At 36.5% G+C, this 17,825-nt stretch overlaps 1 protein-coding gene across 4 annotated transcripts in view; it reads right to left on the bottom strand.

Moving 5' to 3' along the window:
• Positions 1-6,054: 6,054 nt before the first annotated feature.
• MAP3K4 (mitogen-activated protein kinase kinase kinase 4) overlaps positions 6,055-17,825 on the bottom strand; it is a 68,291-nt gene continuing 56,520 nt past the window's right edge. For 3 of the 4 annotated variants that reach the window (XM_072409048.1, XM_072409051.1, XM_072409049.1), the window contains 11 exons: positions 16,903-17,019; positions 13,483-13,592; positions 13,041-13,121; positions 12,502-12,693; positions 11,589-11,659; positions 10,781-10,897; positions 9,425-9,584; positions 8,685-8,807; positions 8,255-8,361; positions 7,738-7,917; positions 6,055-6,605 (listed from right to left, as the gene is read on the bottom strand). In XM_072409048.1, the coding sequence (XP_072265149.1) occupies positions 6,585-6,605; positions 7,738-7,917; positions 8,255-8,361; positions 8,685-8,807; positions 9,425-9,584; positions 10,781-10,897; positions 11,589-11,659; positions 12,502-12,693; positions 13,041-13,121; positions 13,483-13,592; positions 16,903-17,019 (1,279 nt within the window). In that variant the 3' untranslated portion in view covers positions 6,055-6,584. The remainder of the gene's footprint in view (positions 6,606-7,737; positions 7,918-8,254; positions 8,362-8,684; positions 8,808-9,424; positions 9,585-10,780; positions 10,898-11,588; positions 11,660-12,501; positions 12,694-13,040; positions 13,122-13,482; positions 13,593-16,902; positions 17,020-17,825) is intronic. The other variant, XM_072409050.1, reaches the window with a different exon arrangement.

Raw genomic sequence — 17,825 nt, 5'->3', positions numbered from 1 at the left:
GAGTTTTGAAAAGCTTGAAAAACATAAAGCTTAGTTAACAAAACTGTAACTCCTATTTGCTCATTTATTTGCAATAAAAGGAAATTATGACAATCTAAAAATGACAAATGTTATAGCAAGTAACACACGCAGTATAGTTTAGTAAATTAGGCCTATGGATATTTTTGAAACTTTAGAATGGCAGACAGAAACCAGATAGAAATAGCAGCAGCAGATTTTCTTACAGTAATAACTTTGCAAAATTTGTAAAAATAAATGTTTGCCTGAAACAAGCCCTACGCTATAATCAATGTTATATTTAAGCTGCAGTTAGCATCATTTCTAATAAGCCTTGGATACACTAACAGTGAGGATTTTCTGCTGTGCTGCCCTCTTACACATTTGTAATTATATTTGCAGTGACCAGCACTTACCCACCCCGAGCTTGCAACCTGAATAAATGAGAGTATGATTTTATTTGTTTGGGGAGGATAAGCACTTGCGTCTAATGTAAAATGAGCTAGGCAACTAGCACATCAGGGGGATCACCCACATCTCAAAATGGTCAGATTAATTTATTGACAGCTCATCAATTATGTGACAAGGGATATATGACAGTTTCTGGTGAGTTATCCTTCCACTATCCTGCAAAAGCTAAAATTTCTGTTTTAGTTGGGATGACCCTTTATGTCTAGTTTTACTAAGGCTATATTTGCCCATTGTGAGAACAGATATGAGAAATGCACCACATAAAACTGTTAAGGATTTCAAAATGTCAGCCCACATGCTGTTTTCTGTCTAATTTTGATGATCTCCTGTGGTAAAAAGAACAAGTGAAATTAGTTGAAATGTAATTCATTTGAAATGGTCTCTAGAGAACTTTCACACTTAAACTTAGACAATCTTCATAATTCATTAAAAGCAAATGAATTTGCACAGCACAGCTTTAAATAAAAAAATACTTGCATGGATTTTCAGCTTGAATTTCAGTTTCTTGCTGTGGAAGGTTGTGGTTTTTAGGACAGAAAAATAAAATAATATTGTTCTAGCTTTGAAATGGCTAGCTTTGGTTTTCCGTTTTCCTGAATAAAATAATGTGGCTAGGTGCTATTTTTCCCAGAAACAGGTTTTTATAGATGAATTTCTTTCCCATGGGAAATAATAACCAGAGAACTCACAGTTGCTCTAAAGTTCTATAACCTTATAGTAAAAGTTTATATTTTGTTCAGAAGACAGAAGGTGGATAAGGTTAAAAAATGTATGAAATTTACACCAGTATGAGTTCCTGCTGCAACAAGCTTGTATTACTGACTTTAAAAACACAGAAGATTACACAGGTCAACATGTCATTTCCATCAGATATAATGTTATGTGGGCTCTGTAGTATTTTTGATGTGGATTTCAAATCTGTGTTTTTTCTCTAGCATGTCTAGTTTTTGTGATGCAGCTAATTATATATTGTGTGAAATTCATTAGAAATAGCCTTAACATATTACAACATCTAACGAGTTTTCTTTTTTTAAGGTTAGAGACCACACTAACTGTGATTTAGATTGCGATTGATTTCATTTGTCATCATGCCTAGAAATTGCCTTAATGAGCCAGACAGTTTCTGTTATGTGTGTGGTTCGTTCACGACGAAAGCATGTCACCAAATTACCACAGAACTTAAAAAGATTTACAAATTATATTTCGGCTGTCCACTTGGTGACCAGGATAAATCTTGGGCTCCACATGTCATCTGTACAAGTTGTTTCAACGTACTGCGTGACTGGCTAAATCTGCGTAAAGCAGCAATGCCATTTGCAATCCCAATGGTGTGGAGAGAACCGTAGAACATCTAATCGACTGCTATTTTTGGCGTGTCAACAAAAGTGGATTGTCAGGTAAAACTAAGCACAAAATTGTATATCCCAGCCTCCATTCTGCAATTAGGCCTGTTCCCCAATGATGATTCATTGCCAGTTCCAGTACCGCCACATAATGGACTTGCTTCTGTAGAAGGTGATGAGGAATGTGCTGGAGTTGCAGCCAGTTACAACCCCGAATCATCTGATCCTGACTACTTAGCCGATGAAGATTCAGAACCAGAGACCTTTACAGAAGCAGAACTGAATGATCTCGTTTGTGATCTAAATTTCTTCAAAGACAAAGCAGAACTTCTTGCTTCAAAGCTTAAACAGAAGTACTTGCTTGCAAAGGGTGTAACTCACTACAAAAAACAAAATACCTATTATAACCAATATAACTTGACAACGTTCTTCACTAGTGATGGTTCACTGTGCTACTGTCATGAAATAAATGCACTCTTTAACAGTTTGTCACAAGAGCATGTTCCATCTGAATGGCGTATCTTCACTGATTCCCCTAAAAGAAGCTTGAAAGCAGTCTTACTGCATATTGGTAATTACAAACCAAGTTTACCGTTAACCTAAAGGAGTCCTATGACAACATGAAGTTACTACTTGACGCAATCCAGTATAAAACACCAGTGGAACATCTGTGGGGATCTAAAGGTCATTGGCTTGCTGATGAGAATGCAAAGAGGATTTACAAAATATTGCTGTGTCCTATGCCTGTGGGAGAGCCAATCTACGTGGAGACCACGTAGATTGGAGACCACGTAGTTTGACTACGTGTCAAACGTGATTGGCTACCAAGAGATACCTTTAAGCCCGGAACAAGCAGTGTCAAGTTTCTGCCTCTGGTTGATCTGCATAAAATATTTTTGCCATCTCTCTATATCAAGTTAAACTTGATGAAGAACCTTGTAAAGGCCATGGGTAAATCAAACTCTATGGGTTTTCAGTACTTTGTTGAGAAGTTTCCAAACATAAGCACTGCAAAAATGAAGGAAGCGATATTTATAGGGCCACAGATCAAGTCTGTGAAAATTTCCTGGGCACCCATAAGTCTCCTGCATTTAAGGAAGGAGTTCAGAATCTGCTTGATTCATACCAAAAACCAGGTTGTCGCATGTCAAAAATACATTTCTTGCACTCACATCTGGAATTCTTCACGGAAAATCTTGGTATGGTGACTGAGGAACAAGGAAAAGTTTTCACCAGGACATTCAGTTAATGTCCTGGTGAAACCTGCTACCAAGGTTTCCTGGAATGAAAGTATGATGGCTGCCTACTGCCGGATGCTGTACTGCAACAATCCAGACAAAGAGTACACAAGAAAATCATACTCTAAACATTTCTGAAGTAACAATGGTACCTGACTGCCACTGTCCAGTAGATCTATACCACAGTGTGGTTTATTTTACTTCACACTGAAGATGTATTAACATTCACTTCACTGGTGCTTACGTTTTAGTACAAAATACATGCACATACAATGTTAACTACAATAATACTCATAACTCAGGAACTGTACGTGTTAGGGAAAAACTGAAAACATCTGAAATCTGTTTGAATTTTTTTCTGATTCAGAAAAGTTTGATGTGGTTTCTGATGATTATCACAACTAATTTTTTTGTTGACCTGTGTTATAAAGAGCAGACCAATACCTATAAAAGTGAATTCCATCCTTTCTTCTATTTTCCTTTTTTTTTTTTTTGCTTTTTTGCTGTACAACAACTGTGTTCAGGTTGCAATTGCCCAGGAGACTCCAATAAGCAGTGTGATTTCTCCACTCCTTCCAAACACCTATTCCTACAGCAGACTGATGCTGCAAGCAGAGCAGCAAATGCTCAGGTACTATGTTGCTGATGTGTATATTCACCAGATAACATCCAGTTACAGGTCTTTTCTGCAACTAGCACTGACCAGTCCTAGTTAATAGATTCTAACACTGGGGGTGGGACAACATTGTTTTGATTACCCTTAAAATTAGATTCTTTCCATACAACATAAGCAGGTTACTGTAAATAGAACAGTGAACAAATGATTCCTATAAGAATGCTAGCCTCCAGTGGTTCGCTATACAATCCAAATCTAGTGGGGGAGATTGCAAAACGTGCTTATCATTACTAATGCATGTTGAGATTCAGGGGCTTCATTTAAGCCAGTGGCCCAACCTTTTTTCATACAGGGGCCGCTGTTGACATTAGGATAAAACTCGCGGGCCACAATGCAAATAAACTTTAAAAATGTATATTTAAAACTAGAATAGTGAGAGATCCTGAGTGTCTTCCCCGAGCCAGGGACTAATGGCAGAAGGAACGGGTAACCACACTGCAACCTCACCTCCAACCTGAATGCGGCCTTGAAGTTTTGTGAACTTTAAGGGGCACCACAACGCACAGACAAATTGCAGTACTCTAACGTTCATTGCCATGAGAGTGTCCCCCAGGGGGTCCCCAACATGCAAACTCAATTGGGGGACCCTGGTCCTGAAATTGCCCCACTTAATGTGGAAATATCCTTGATTGTTGTTAGGATTTTATGTTTGTGACCCTGTATCAGGCAACTTGGTATGTGTGGAGGGCTTAAATTTGTTTCAGTAGCAGCTCTTCTTCCCCAGTGTACCTAGAAAATTTCACATTTCTAGTCAGTGAAGGAGGAAGTTGAGGATAGCATGTCTCTGTTAGTGGCATGCTAAAAGAGAGCATGCATGTTTGTATACATGCTGTTATGTTTTATTAACATGTTTTATATTAATCTTTTTGTCATATAAACTCCATTAGAGACACCAATAATAAATTCATATGTAAAAAAAAAACTGTGGACATTGAGAAATGTTTAATATATGGTGCCTTTAAAGTCCCAAATATACATATATGGCTTGAAATACTAATAATTCCACATCGGAACGTGGCATGTGTTGATGAATTAAATGTAGGGAAATTTTATAAATGTAATATTAAATCAGTGAAGAAGATATGAGGATTTATACATGGGGATAATGACAGCTACTTGGACACAACACTCATGCTGCTGCTGGGATTATCTCACAGTACAAGCAGCTCCCTCTCCTGACAGCATGATCTCATAGAGAAACATAGAAGATGCAAGTGCCCCATCCCCTGCAAGACAAAAAGCAGAGAGCCAGATCTGACAGCTCCGTGGGCCGGATTTGACCAACAGGCTGTAAGGTTGAGCATCTCCGATTTAGGCCATACACTTGTGACTGCTTGTTGGTAGTGTCTCATAAAGCACACTAGGTGGCAGCAGTTTACAATTACTTTTTACCTAATTTATTGCAGCATAATCAGACTCGCCTTCTGAGCAGTGCAACCAATGCACATGTAGATGGTCCGACCAACCTCTGAAAAGGAACATGTGTATTATTAATCGTTATATGGTGTAAACATGTGATGACTAACATATGCTTTAGGAGAAATCTCAAATCATCCTACATATGAACCAAGATGCTCTGTTGGTACATCACCTGTGTGATGCTCCTTATTGTACATGTATGTATGTGATATGTTGACAACATATACTGTACATGTTGCACATGAACTCCCCATGCAGGCTTAGGTCAGACAATATTTAAAAACTCCCACATACTGACAAGGGTTGCAGCAAGTTATTTCTTTCTTCTTTAAAGGAAATGTAAATCGCTTTACTATTTTATCTGTTCAATATACTAATAAAAGGGTTTTGTTATATTTGTTTGAAATTTTAAAAAAAAGTGACCAGCTTTTTTAACTTTTTACTCGCTCTTCCTTCACTGCATATTTAGCCGTTACATCAATCTGGGGACTACAGAACCCAGCAAATCAGTGTTATACAGACAAGAAGAGGTTTCTCTGCTTCTGCTGTCTAGACATAGAAGAGTGAGTGCTGGTCTAGGGCAGGAGGTGTATATTAGTGAATAAAAAAAGAAAGAAGTATAATGTATTCACCACTTAAAAGAACTGCTAATCTGCCAACTGTTGTATTGGGTACAGATATGTGTAAAAATGCCTAGACCTTTTCTGACTCCAGCTACATACAACACCACTGGAGGTAAATGTAAATTATGGTGGGGACCGGAGATCCCTGAAAATTAGGTTGGATTTTGAATACTTTTTATGTAATTAGCATCTGCATATCCATAGAAATATTTGCAATATACCAAATTTAACAATTAGAAAATGTTTGCACTACTGGGTAACTGGAAATAACACACCAATAAACATCCTAAAATAAACCATTTATTAAGAAAATGTTCTTCCAATTTCATTTTATCTTTTCTTGGATAATAAATCTGAAGCTTGCCATAAAATGACACATTCACAGTGTACACAACAAACAGTAAAACATTTTACAAGGTCTAGAATGCTCAGCGGTAATACTAACTTGCATCAGAGTCTGAAAATGTCAAAACAGTACATTTTATTACAGTTCTCATTCATATGAGAAATAAAAAGCTGAAGAACAAAGTAAAACACAATGGTCCATGTACAGTAGTAATGGCACTTCACATGCAGCTTTTATAAAAACAAAAACACATGTGCAGGGACGCTGTCACATGGAGAACATGTGCCATTTAACACATACAAGAGCAGCAGCAGGAGGACAAGTGATGCCCATCATCTGAGCAATCTTAAATCATGGTAATACACAATGTTGCACTGCGTGCCCCAGCTTAGTTTTCATGTAAATATTACATACAGTAGTGATTAAGAGATGACTTGCTGAAATATGTTAGGCCATATCTCCTCCACAGCTTCATTCTTCATCTGTGCAAACCTGCCAACCAGAAGAGACATTATAATGAAATATTAGGTTTGTCTATTTTCTTCCTATGTGCCCATGTTCTCTATCCCTTTAAGACTGCAGGGTAATCTGTATTACTACAACAAAAGAATGCGAGTAATTGTTAAAGGTCCCCGTGACTACTGATTTACCACTTGCGAGTACGAGTGCGAGTAATAAAACGAAGATAAGGTTTGGGTGCCTATTGAACTACATTTCTTGTTCCACAGGCCTAATTAAACATATACTTGAATGCTGTTCTATTTGTGCACTATTTTTGTGACCGTCTGGCCTGATCTTGTACTCATCTGTAAAAGTTTAAAACAACACTCAGGAGCCCATTTAGGAATAATTCACACGTATGCTCTGCTTTGCTCACAGACCCATGGAAATTTCTATTCTGCCTGGCCTATCTTTTTCTTTTTCAAGAGAAAAAGGAGGTGTTAAGACATGCATGGAAATAAGTCATGCAAATCTGTGAGGAGGAAAACAAAAAAAAAAGGAATTAAGGCCTGGCACAACAGATTAAGGGAAGATGATACATCTTTCTGTCTATGACTGGCCTGAAGTAGACGCTTGTACTGGGGATCATTTACCAAAGAACAAAAGAGTGATGGGGAATTCACTTATACAATTGTTAGGGCAAGAAAAAAGGCAAATAGCTGCCAGTTTCTATGCGTGTGGTGAAAGGTGGAGTTTTCCATGACTTTAGGAACATTTTGACTGTAGATACATTTTATGGCTGCTTTAAGAATACATTTTTGTGCAACACCATTGTTCTTAACTCCACATTCCCTTACTTCCTTCCAAAGAGTTATAGTCATCAAACGATATGGAACCATGGTGTGGAGGAAAAAAGATAAGGAGAGCAGAAAAAAACACTAAAAATAATAAAAATTATATTAATACTATATTTCCTTGCTAAATATAATTCACCGGGGACTGAATGCAGTCATATATTTATACTTTTTGCATATATTGACATAGAATGGAACCACACACACAATAACAATTTTTAAATATTTTGCAGCTCTCTGAATGGCATCTATGTACAAACCAACTATCAGTCATAGTAATTCAATCTTATAATTAAAATATTTTAATTATTATTTAAAGTTTCACAAACCTTAACAAATGGATGGTCCAAGAGCTGACTAGCTGTCCATCGTTTCTTTGGATCACTTTCCATGCAGTGAGAAAGAAAATCTTTTCCTTCTGGGCTTATTCTATCAGGAATAGGGGGCTTGTGTCCCATTCCTACTTTGTACATTATCTGAAAGTTGTGTTCATATTCATGCCATGGTCGCTAAAGGGGAGGGGGAAAAACATTTATACAACTTTTTTGGCTACAAAAGAAATACAGCTTACTACAGAACTTTTGTACTTATAAGGATTGTTCAGGGTCATGTCACAAAGGGTCTACCACTTAAATGACAAACAAATGCAATGCAATTGAAGGGGAGAGAGTCCTTTAAGAGTCATTTTAGTGAATGTGTGAAAGGTAGGGAGAGGGAGTATAAAAGTGTACAAGAGGCAACCAATCACTTGATGGTGGTGGCAACAGGGCAGGGGGTTGGCACATACTGACAGAGGGACCTACATTTGTCTTTATATACATGCTCCAGTGTACGGTATCATCTCACCTTGCCTGTAACCATCTCTATCAGCACACAGCCCAAACTCCAGATATCTGCTGCCCGTCCATGTCCTTCTCCTTTTGCTCTGGTGATAACTTCTGGGGCCATGTATGCTGCAGAAATATAGGTAAATTCAGATTATATTTTTGTAAAATAAGAAGTTCTCATATTTTAAACTGCAGACTTCCCATCCCAGAACACTGTCACCAAGACAAAAGTGTGTGGATGTCTTTGGGTTATAAATACATATAAATATATAAATAAATGTACTGCACTATTTTAGCTAGAAATAAATATGCACCTACATTAGTGTTTGAACGCAAGTGAAAAACGTGGCAGTGTCAAAACCTTATTAACAATATTAAGGATTCAGTAATAAATAATTAATAATGACCCCAGAGTTAGGAGAAATTACACAGAAAGCTTCAAAGTTTACCTGCTGTTCCCAGTGTGCTGTTGACTTCTCCAGGCATGGTCTGTGCATTGTTTTTTAGTTTTACAGAACATCCAAAGTCTCCCAATTTGATGAGTCCAGAAGATGTAAGAAATATGTTTGCACCTGGAAAGTTATATTAAATGCAATCTGCATAAGAAAACTGTAAGAAGCCAATATATATGTTTATGTCAATACAAAAAACACACACAGTACACAAAAGGCAATGTTGCAATGTACAACATTGTCATTTATGTTGTGTATTGCAAATTTTCCTGAATTGCTACTGCTCAGGGTGTATTGAGAACTCTATATTTGGCTGAATATATGTACTATAAACATCCGCTGGATTTTTAATTATGTCCCGGACAAAACCAGCAAATGGTTTTTAAACATATGTATGTTAGAAAATATACATCCAGCTTTATATTCTTGTATAAAATTCATAGCATGGTTTTCCTATGTTTATAAGCACACATGCTCAGGAGGTTAAGTATTTTCTTTAATTTGACAGCATGTATTTCAGAATGCACTGCAATATACTAAAGAACTAAATGATATGAAATGAAATGTAAAATATGCAGATTTACTCCAACAGAGCATAATGTAAGATTATGTACTCATTTTTTTACAAAATAACTCAAAATAGGCTGAATATTTATGCGACAATGAACAGACTGGTATATACCAAAATCACAAAAATAGAAATCCAAATGTCACACAACCTGGTAGCCCTTATTTACCTTTTATATCCCGGTGAACAATACCATGTTCATGAAGCACATTTATTGCAATGGTGATTTGCTTAGTATAAAGCCGTATAACATGCTCCTGAAGTCCAAGCCTAGCAACTTCCTCCAAAGTACCCTCATCACAGTATTCCATGAAAATGTACATTTCTTCCTGGATTTAGAGAAAGAAATGTATTACTCTCGTGCTAAGGAAAATGTGTTACTATACAAAACTAAAGAGAGGTTTAAACGACGCTCATTCCAAAAGATTCAATCATCCTCCAAAAAGGAACCCAAACCAGGAAAACACCACCTTATTTGTAAAGTTACATTGTGAATAAGAATCTTGACTGCTGCTTTACGACACCTAACAATATACTGTAAGTATAAAATGGCTTTGTGTTTGCTGTAAAGCATTTGTTTGTTTTTACTACAATATATAACAGACCTTTTATTATGAAATGATGAAAAAATGTCAATGGCTAGTATTGATTTTTTATAGCTTTTTCAAATGTAGAATATATAAACTGATGTATATCCGTGCAATGCACTCAAAACTTTAAAAGTACAGTGCTTACAGACTTGGGGCAGCCATATTTGTAGATTACCTAGGCCAGCTCTGCTTTTTGTTTTTCAACATTGCGCAAGATTGTGCTTTATTTCCCATTTCCTCACAAAGCAAGTTTTTGGGCTTACCAAAATAGAAAAAACAGTGCACTCCCTGTAATATGTTATGTCACTTAGCTGGAACACATCAGATCAGGAGTTGTGACTTCATTGTTACATAGTAGGTCGAGTTGAAAAAAGACATAAGTCCATCAAGTTCAACCACTAGGGAAATAAACATATCCCAGATATAAAACCCTATGGACACAGTTGGTCCGGAGGAAGGCAAAAAAAACCCTGGTACAATTTGCTTCAACGGGAAAAAAATTATCTCTAAATTAATAATTGGGAAGAGAATTCCCTATATGGACCATTTATATATTTATACAGGGTGATCATATCCCCCTTAAACTCTTCTCAAGAGATGTTCTCAAAGTAATGTCAATCCAATCTAAAAAGCTGAATGATTTCTGGAAATACAGAGCTTGCTGTATCACTAAAAACCTCTTTGCTTTTGTGAAAGTCAAGTAAAAATATTACAAGTAGCATAAAAAACTACGCCACTCAACGTAAACCATACTATCCCATAAGGTGTCATAAGACATTACAGTTAGAGAATAAATACTTTTGTTCAGAATATATTAAAAGTTACAAGTGCAATAACAATAAAACATATATTATTAGCAAAAAGTGTAATACTTTTTAAAATATTGTAAAAGAATACTGAAAACAGACAGCTTCACATAAGGTCACAATGCTTACTCTGTGCAGTTCTACACCAAAATATCGGACGAGATTTGGGTGTTTGATGCCTTCGAAGATTTTCAGTTCATCTGCAGTTTCTTTGATTGTCTTATGGTCATTTGGCTGAAAGCGGATCTTAAAGGGAGGATTAAAAAGCATTAACTTAACTGATTTCTGTGAGAGAGTGAGAGTGAGAGAGAGAGAGAGAGAGAGATCTCCAATTGTAGCCATTAAGGCTTTTAACTACTTTACAGTAGCCACAGGCCTTCTGCTCTTGGCAGATGTACAGCTATGCCATCCATTACTTTACTTTGCTACATCAATTTCATTGCATGATCAGTGATTCAGAAATTCATCTATCCTCCCCTGACTTTTCAAAAACCTTTTCCAGAAGTTGATTTTTTTCTAATTGTGTAAGCTGTTGTAGTAGTTGTGTAAGTATGTTATGATACCGACTCACTGAAGTTGGACTTTCAAGAAATGTGCATTTTATACTTGACTGCATGAGTGACCTCCATTTAAAAAATATTCAACTTGAAAAATAAATTTGGCTTCACCAGTCAACAAACTTAGACATATGAAATTTTATTATTTGAGCTTTATTGTAATTACTTGAAATCATTGAGAGGATCTCTTTTGACGTTGAATCACAGTGAACAAAATCACTACAGAAAGTAGTTAAACTTTGCAAAATTACATAAAAAAAGAAGTCCTTGGCTGAAGCAAAGCTCCATTCAACACTTTGCTGAAGTAAAATAAAAAAGGTCACTATACATGAATAACTAAGAAAATGCAAAAATCAATGTATGAAATCAAATTTACTTACCTCTTTCATTGCCATCAACTCTCCAGTGTCAACACTAATGCAGGTGTAAACTTTCCCATACTGGCCTTCACCTGTAAAGTAAAAAAAAAAGACATTGTCAAAAGCAGATAGGGTTTCAGTGCTGGTCCATGAATCCAAGCTGTATTCTTTTAGTATTTATTACAAAGTTATACTGTATCTGTAGCAAAATCCTTCAACACATCCTTTGTATATGGCACCCCATAACACTGTACAGTAGCATGCAGCACATATCCATGCAGCACATCCATAGCATGGATTATGGTGCACCACATTACAAAAAAAGGTCAGATACATTACTGCGGTGTACTACCAGCTACCAAGTGTGAGTTGTTCCTAAACGTTGCAGTGGAGTATGTGTAAGCCTCTGGCAGGTGTCTCCTAAGGTCTTTGTATCCACAAGGTTAATGCTGTCCTTTCTACTAACCACTGTAATTGGCATAGACAGAAATTGGAAATCTAAAGTTAAGTACTGTCCTGGACGTTTTATGTGAAATAACAGTTACATTTTCAGGACAAGCTTTCATGGGTCTATCCCCACTTTTCTGGTCCAAGCAATATTGACAGGGGGGGGGGGTGACTAGCTGAAGATACTACACACATACAACACAACTATTATCTGGTCAAAAACAAATGTTTCAGCTCTTGACTTCCTGGTCTCCAGACACATAGGTTATTAGTGCAAAACCTCATGCACTCTTGCGAGCATATACTGAGTTGTATGGATTTACACAAGGAGTTGAAATGTGAACAGCCAGCACTTCCCTAGAGTCTCCCTCAATTCTGTGCAAATAGACTATTCTAAAATAAATTGTGACAAGACTTTTAAACCAACAGACTGATAAAAAAAAGATTAAAAACTACAATGTCTTTAGAAAGCTGAGTGCGAACATACCAATTTTATTTCCTCTCTGCCATTTGAATGTCACCTTCCTAAGCCCAACATGCATAACATTGTCATATGACTTAGGGGTGTCACAGACTTGGCCAATTATGTTTTTTCTTCGCATTTCTCTGTATCGTTCTTCTTCAAATATCTTTACAGATTTCTGAATAGTCTCAATTGGGCGTTGTCGGGCTGCTGTATCTACAGAAATAAAACAACAGTGTTGAGTACGGTTTGTTATTTTTACTAAACAGCTTTTGAAAAGGATTAAAACATATTCTGTTTATGGGAAGCATGTGACCTCCTTTGCAGGATGTAGTATTCAGACCTGAGTGGCAAATTAAAAGAAGGAATACTAACTTGGACTAGATCACTAACTAAGTGTTGACACAGATGATTACAGTGATTACTCAAAGCATCCATAGGCAAACAGGGTGGCAGGGAAGGTAAATATCAGTGCAAGGGTTGGGTGGCCTATCAAAAGAACTATTTACTTGTCCTGAATTGACAGAGTGCCAGAATATTTTAAAAGAGATGGTATGTCTTACCTCTAGTCTGACTAATCAAAGTCTGAAGTTCCCAACTTCGACGTGTAGATCCTCCTTGATCCCCTTTAGGATAAGTTGGTTCTAAAAAAAAAATATGACATTGACATTTATGGTGTTATTTTGATTATTAAGTAATTGCCAGAGGATAACATAGAACCTTAGCAAAGGTCCACTGATGCAAAAAATAAATAAATAAATAAATAAAACTGCTTGTTGCTGATAAATGCTATGCAGTTGAAGTATACAGTATTTCAGCTCATTTTTTTTTTCCGTTTGTTTCATTCATATTTACATGCAGACCAAGTTGTCTAGCAAAAGTAACAGGGGTTCAGACAAATTAACACTAACAAAAACTGTTGCCTAAACTGATCTACAATACAATCCATAATCTCTCATGTAACCAATGCTTGACTTGCATAACATTTTCTAAGGTATGATTTACCTTCTCTCTCTTCCGTAGGACTTGAGTGACGACTAAGTGATTTAAATTCGGATGATTTGAGTTCTGATGCTACAGAGGCCAATCGGTCGTTTTCTGGAACACTTGAGCCCCTATGTAAAAGTTGAAAAGATATTTACTTTAAACACAAAAAAATCTTTTAACAAAAAAATAATCAACAAGGCCATGCAATAAAGTATTTGCAAGCTTGTCACTTATAGTGTTGCAATATTTTGAATTCTTTCAGATACAATACAAACAAAACTTCAGGCTTCTTTATAATACTAGTTTACTATTAAGAAAAACAAAACCAGTACTTAATACAAAAAATATAACTAGGAACATTAACACACACATTTACCTACAGTTTATAAGTAAATTCAGCCATTTAAGGAAAAAAAAGTGTAACGCTAAATTTGCACTAATCTCTAACTCTGCCATATAAACAAAGAATACAATAGCTAACTTCTTTACACATGTGAAAACCACCCATCACCAACTACCACTCATCAGAAAGCACTACAAAGAAGCATAGCACAGGCCCTTCCATTGCTTTTTTACCATTAGCATTTCTTGCTCTCAATAGCTCAAAAGCCCCTATGCATATATCCCCTTTTTGAAAGTTAGTTTTTGCATTATGCTAGATAGCCCAAATAATTTCACATGTTCTAAAGGCACCGAACATTGCATAGCAAGGCCATATGTCAATGATGTCAATGATGAAGCATGAGTTGATCAGGGAAATCGAGACATCATTATAGGAAAGTAAGCAACCAAAAAAATGATGTCCTAGGGAATAAAACAGACAAAGTTAAGAAACCAAAAGATTCTTATCATTGGATGTGAATAGGGAGTAATGAGGTTTCAAGCAGCCTGTCTAACCAGATGTTTACTGCTATTCGGACCTAAATAAAAACATTTGCGCAAAATAACTCTTTCAGGGCTAAAAGGTTCAGCTCAGAAAATTACTACCTGCAAATATGAAAGACTTTAAAATATTGTATAATAAATTATAAATGATAAAACAATTTCCCTTTTAACTAAACAATGCAAAAAAGAGTCAGAAATACATAGGTAGGGCTGTGAATAATTTTCTTTTTAATATTTATTATATAACCTAATAATCAGTCACATTTTTGGAAAGACTATACAGATAATAAAACCAGTTGTTAAACCATAATCAATGGGTTCAACAGCAAAAGTATCAGAACTGGCTGTCCTAACCTCAAGATGTGGCCCTGTGGAACTACACAGGTTAACACAGTCAAGACATTCACTATTTGCTTGGGAAACAAGGGTTCTTTTATAAGGCATGTATACTGTGTATCCAAATATCCAGACAATCCCAGATAATCCTGGAAATTACTATATTCTACTCTCTGGGCCTATTTTATTAAAGCTCTCCAAGACTGGAGAGGATACACTTTCCACAGTGAAGCTGGGTGATCCAGCAAACCTGTAATGGATCTGGTCCAGGATTGAAAACATTTGTTAAATAACAAAATGACCTTTAAAAAACCATTCCAGGTTTGCTGGATGAGGCCCTCTGAATCGACTTTCTGACAAGAAGAGAACTGCCTATGCAGTTCCTTTAAATGGACCATTTAAAGGGACCATGGACAATCCAACGTGAATGTCACATAGCATGAGCATTACAAAGTATGGGCCAAGCAATAATTCTTCATGAGTGGACCTTGCACATGCACGTCATATTAAAAATAATAGCTACAGGAAAGAAAACTACAGTTTCTAGTAATAGAATAGTTTCTTGTAACCATAGAAACAGTTCTTAGTTTAAAGATATGATTTCCCAGAAAACACATACCCTGCCCATAATAAAAGGTTCTTTGTTTCTGCCAGAACTCTTCTCAAAGTGTGAGGCAATTATGATGTCTGGAATGTGGGTTTCCAAATAAAAGTAGATTTCACTTGAAGTTTCATTTTTGGCTTATAAGCCCCATGTCTAAAGACTATTGAAAGATGCCGAATTTTCTTCCAAAGTATAGGACTCGTTAAAAAATCATAATAAAACGAAGAATGCCCTGTTAGCTTTCACACTAAAATATCAGAGACCATTTTTTTCTCCTACTACTCTTACATAACACAATATTTTTGCCGAAGGGATGCATAAAAAAACACAGCTTATGGCGCATTTACACCTTAGTGTTTTGCCGTACAGAGATTACTAAATATCTTTTCTGATAGCAATATTGCAAATATGCAAAAACAAAAATACCCAAGAGGTAGGTAAAGCTTTATATGATTCCCTTTATAAACAAACAACTTTTTGGTGGGTAACAAGTTAAAGAAAGATTTGTGATAAAGGAAATATGAGTGTTGCCATTTCTGACCTTCTCATTAACATTCTAATTGCCTGGTTATCATGCGGATATATTAAAAACTCAAAAGTGCCCATAACAACAAAGATACATTTAACTTCAATCCCGCAGGGCAGTCTGATCCAGCCAGAGGTGTCTTTCTACAGGTATCGCGTCATCCCGGCATTCATCTTCGGACCGGTGCTCCGGGCGCCGCCATCTTCTCTTCCTCCGGCTTCACATGCGTGAGATCGGCAATTTGTTTTCCTTTTGACAAAAAGGCTCCTTCTGCGCATGCCTAAAATGCTGGGGCATGCGCAGAAGGAGCACCTTTGTCTACCCTTTTATCTAAAATGAAATTTCTAAATTTAGGTATGCTTTAAGTTTAATCATGTGGGTCAGAAAGCATGCAACAAGTCAAACAACTTGATTTAAAATACTTTATCTGAGTTAGTGACTCAAAGTACTAAAGCCATTAGAACAGCTAAACAACAAGGCAACCACCACTTTTGGAAAAAGGGGTCAGCAATGGCAGCCTTCAACACTGCCTAGTGTTGAAGTGCATAGTGTATAGTTCTCCCCAGAGCTTTTTAGCCGGTTGCTCCGCCCAGCTGATTTGAATACCCCGCCCAGCTCTCGGCAGCTCTCATCCTCGGATCTCAGTGAAGCTGCTCTGTGTTGCCACACCCCCTTTTTTACCACCCGGCTACAGCTTCCTACCACCCGGCTGAAAAAAATTTCTGGGGAGAACACTGAAGTGCTCACCATATTTTCCATGTGTGGGAACTGTAGCAGGGAAATGTCAATGTGTGGGTTTCCAGTTTTGACCATACATTTTATGATAAATATATAGAATTCTACAGCATGCTAAAATAGTACATACATAGAAACTGTGTATTATAATTGGGTTACTAAAATTCCGAAGTACAATATGAAAAAATAGAAAGAGTTAATAACCAAATAAAGACAAAGCGAACACCCAAATTGTGTGGCACTGGTTTAGGATTGAGGTGCCAAGGAAAGCCAGTAAGGAAAGTCAGTAAAAGCCCAGCAGAAAGCACCTGCAGACATTGCAATATCAGATGACCGAACAGGGCGGCACTACCTGTTATCATACACACTGTTGAAGGATTTTTGTTGAACCGAGTCACTAATAAATGGAGTTTGGCGACCAGCTGCTGTGCTAGGCTGGTTCTTCACATCACAAGGAGCAATTCGAATGCTGTGATAAGAAGAAAAATATCAAGAATATCTACTAATAAATAATAAAAACCCATGACGATTTTAACAAGATGGATGAACCCGCTTTTATTTTAGATATTTGAAATCTCTGCCTAAGGGCTAAATAAGAGAAGGATATGCACTTAAAGGTTCTGTATTACCATATTTAAAGCAGAACTAAATCTTATTTATACTCACCTGTCCCTGTTAAGTTTTTAATTTTCAGTTTTTGTCTAAAGCTCCTAAAAACTTTTGTATGGAAACATGTAAGACTCCAAAAGTGCCTCCTGGTTGGATTATTAATTTTAGAAAACTCAGTATCAATTTAAAACACCAAGAGCCCTTACTAAAACAATATGGAAACAAATAATTACATTTTATGAGTTTGTTTTGTTTCATGTGAATTATGGTCAGGAACCGTGTATCATTCAAATCTCCATAGATTTTAAACTGAAGGATAACTAGATCAAGTGTGAAGAAAATATTTACCCACTGCAATGGAAAAAAGCTATTTTCTTGTTACTAATAAAAACACATACCAAATATGTAAATTTAGCATAAAAGCATACATACTTACCAGACTAACTTTTATCCTGTGCCTACTTTATCCTACTTTACATGACCAACAAACCCTAACAGCAATCTGTATCTATCTTCTATATCTTTAGGTTTAGATAATTTCAGCCTCTAAAAATGTTGCTCATAACAGCCACAGAGTCCAATAAAACACATTAACGTTGGTAGCTCCTTGCTGCATTTTATAAAATGAGGTTTATAAAGAACAGAAGAAAGAAATCCAGTAATGCT

Source organism: Pyxicephalus adspersus, chromosome 4, assembly GCF_032062135.1.
Source record: "Pyxicephalus adspersus chromosome 4, UCB_Pads_2.0, whole genome shotgun sequence".
NCBI lineage: Eukaryota > Metazoa > Chordata > Amphibia > Anura > Pyxicephalidae > Pyxicephalus > Pyxicephalus adspersus.
This window is presented reverse-complemented; position numbering and strand designations above follow the sequence as displayed.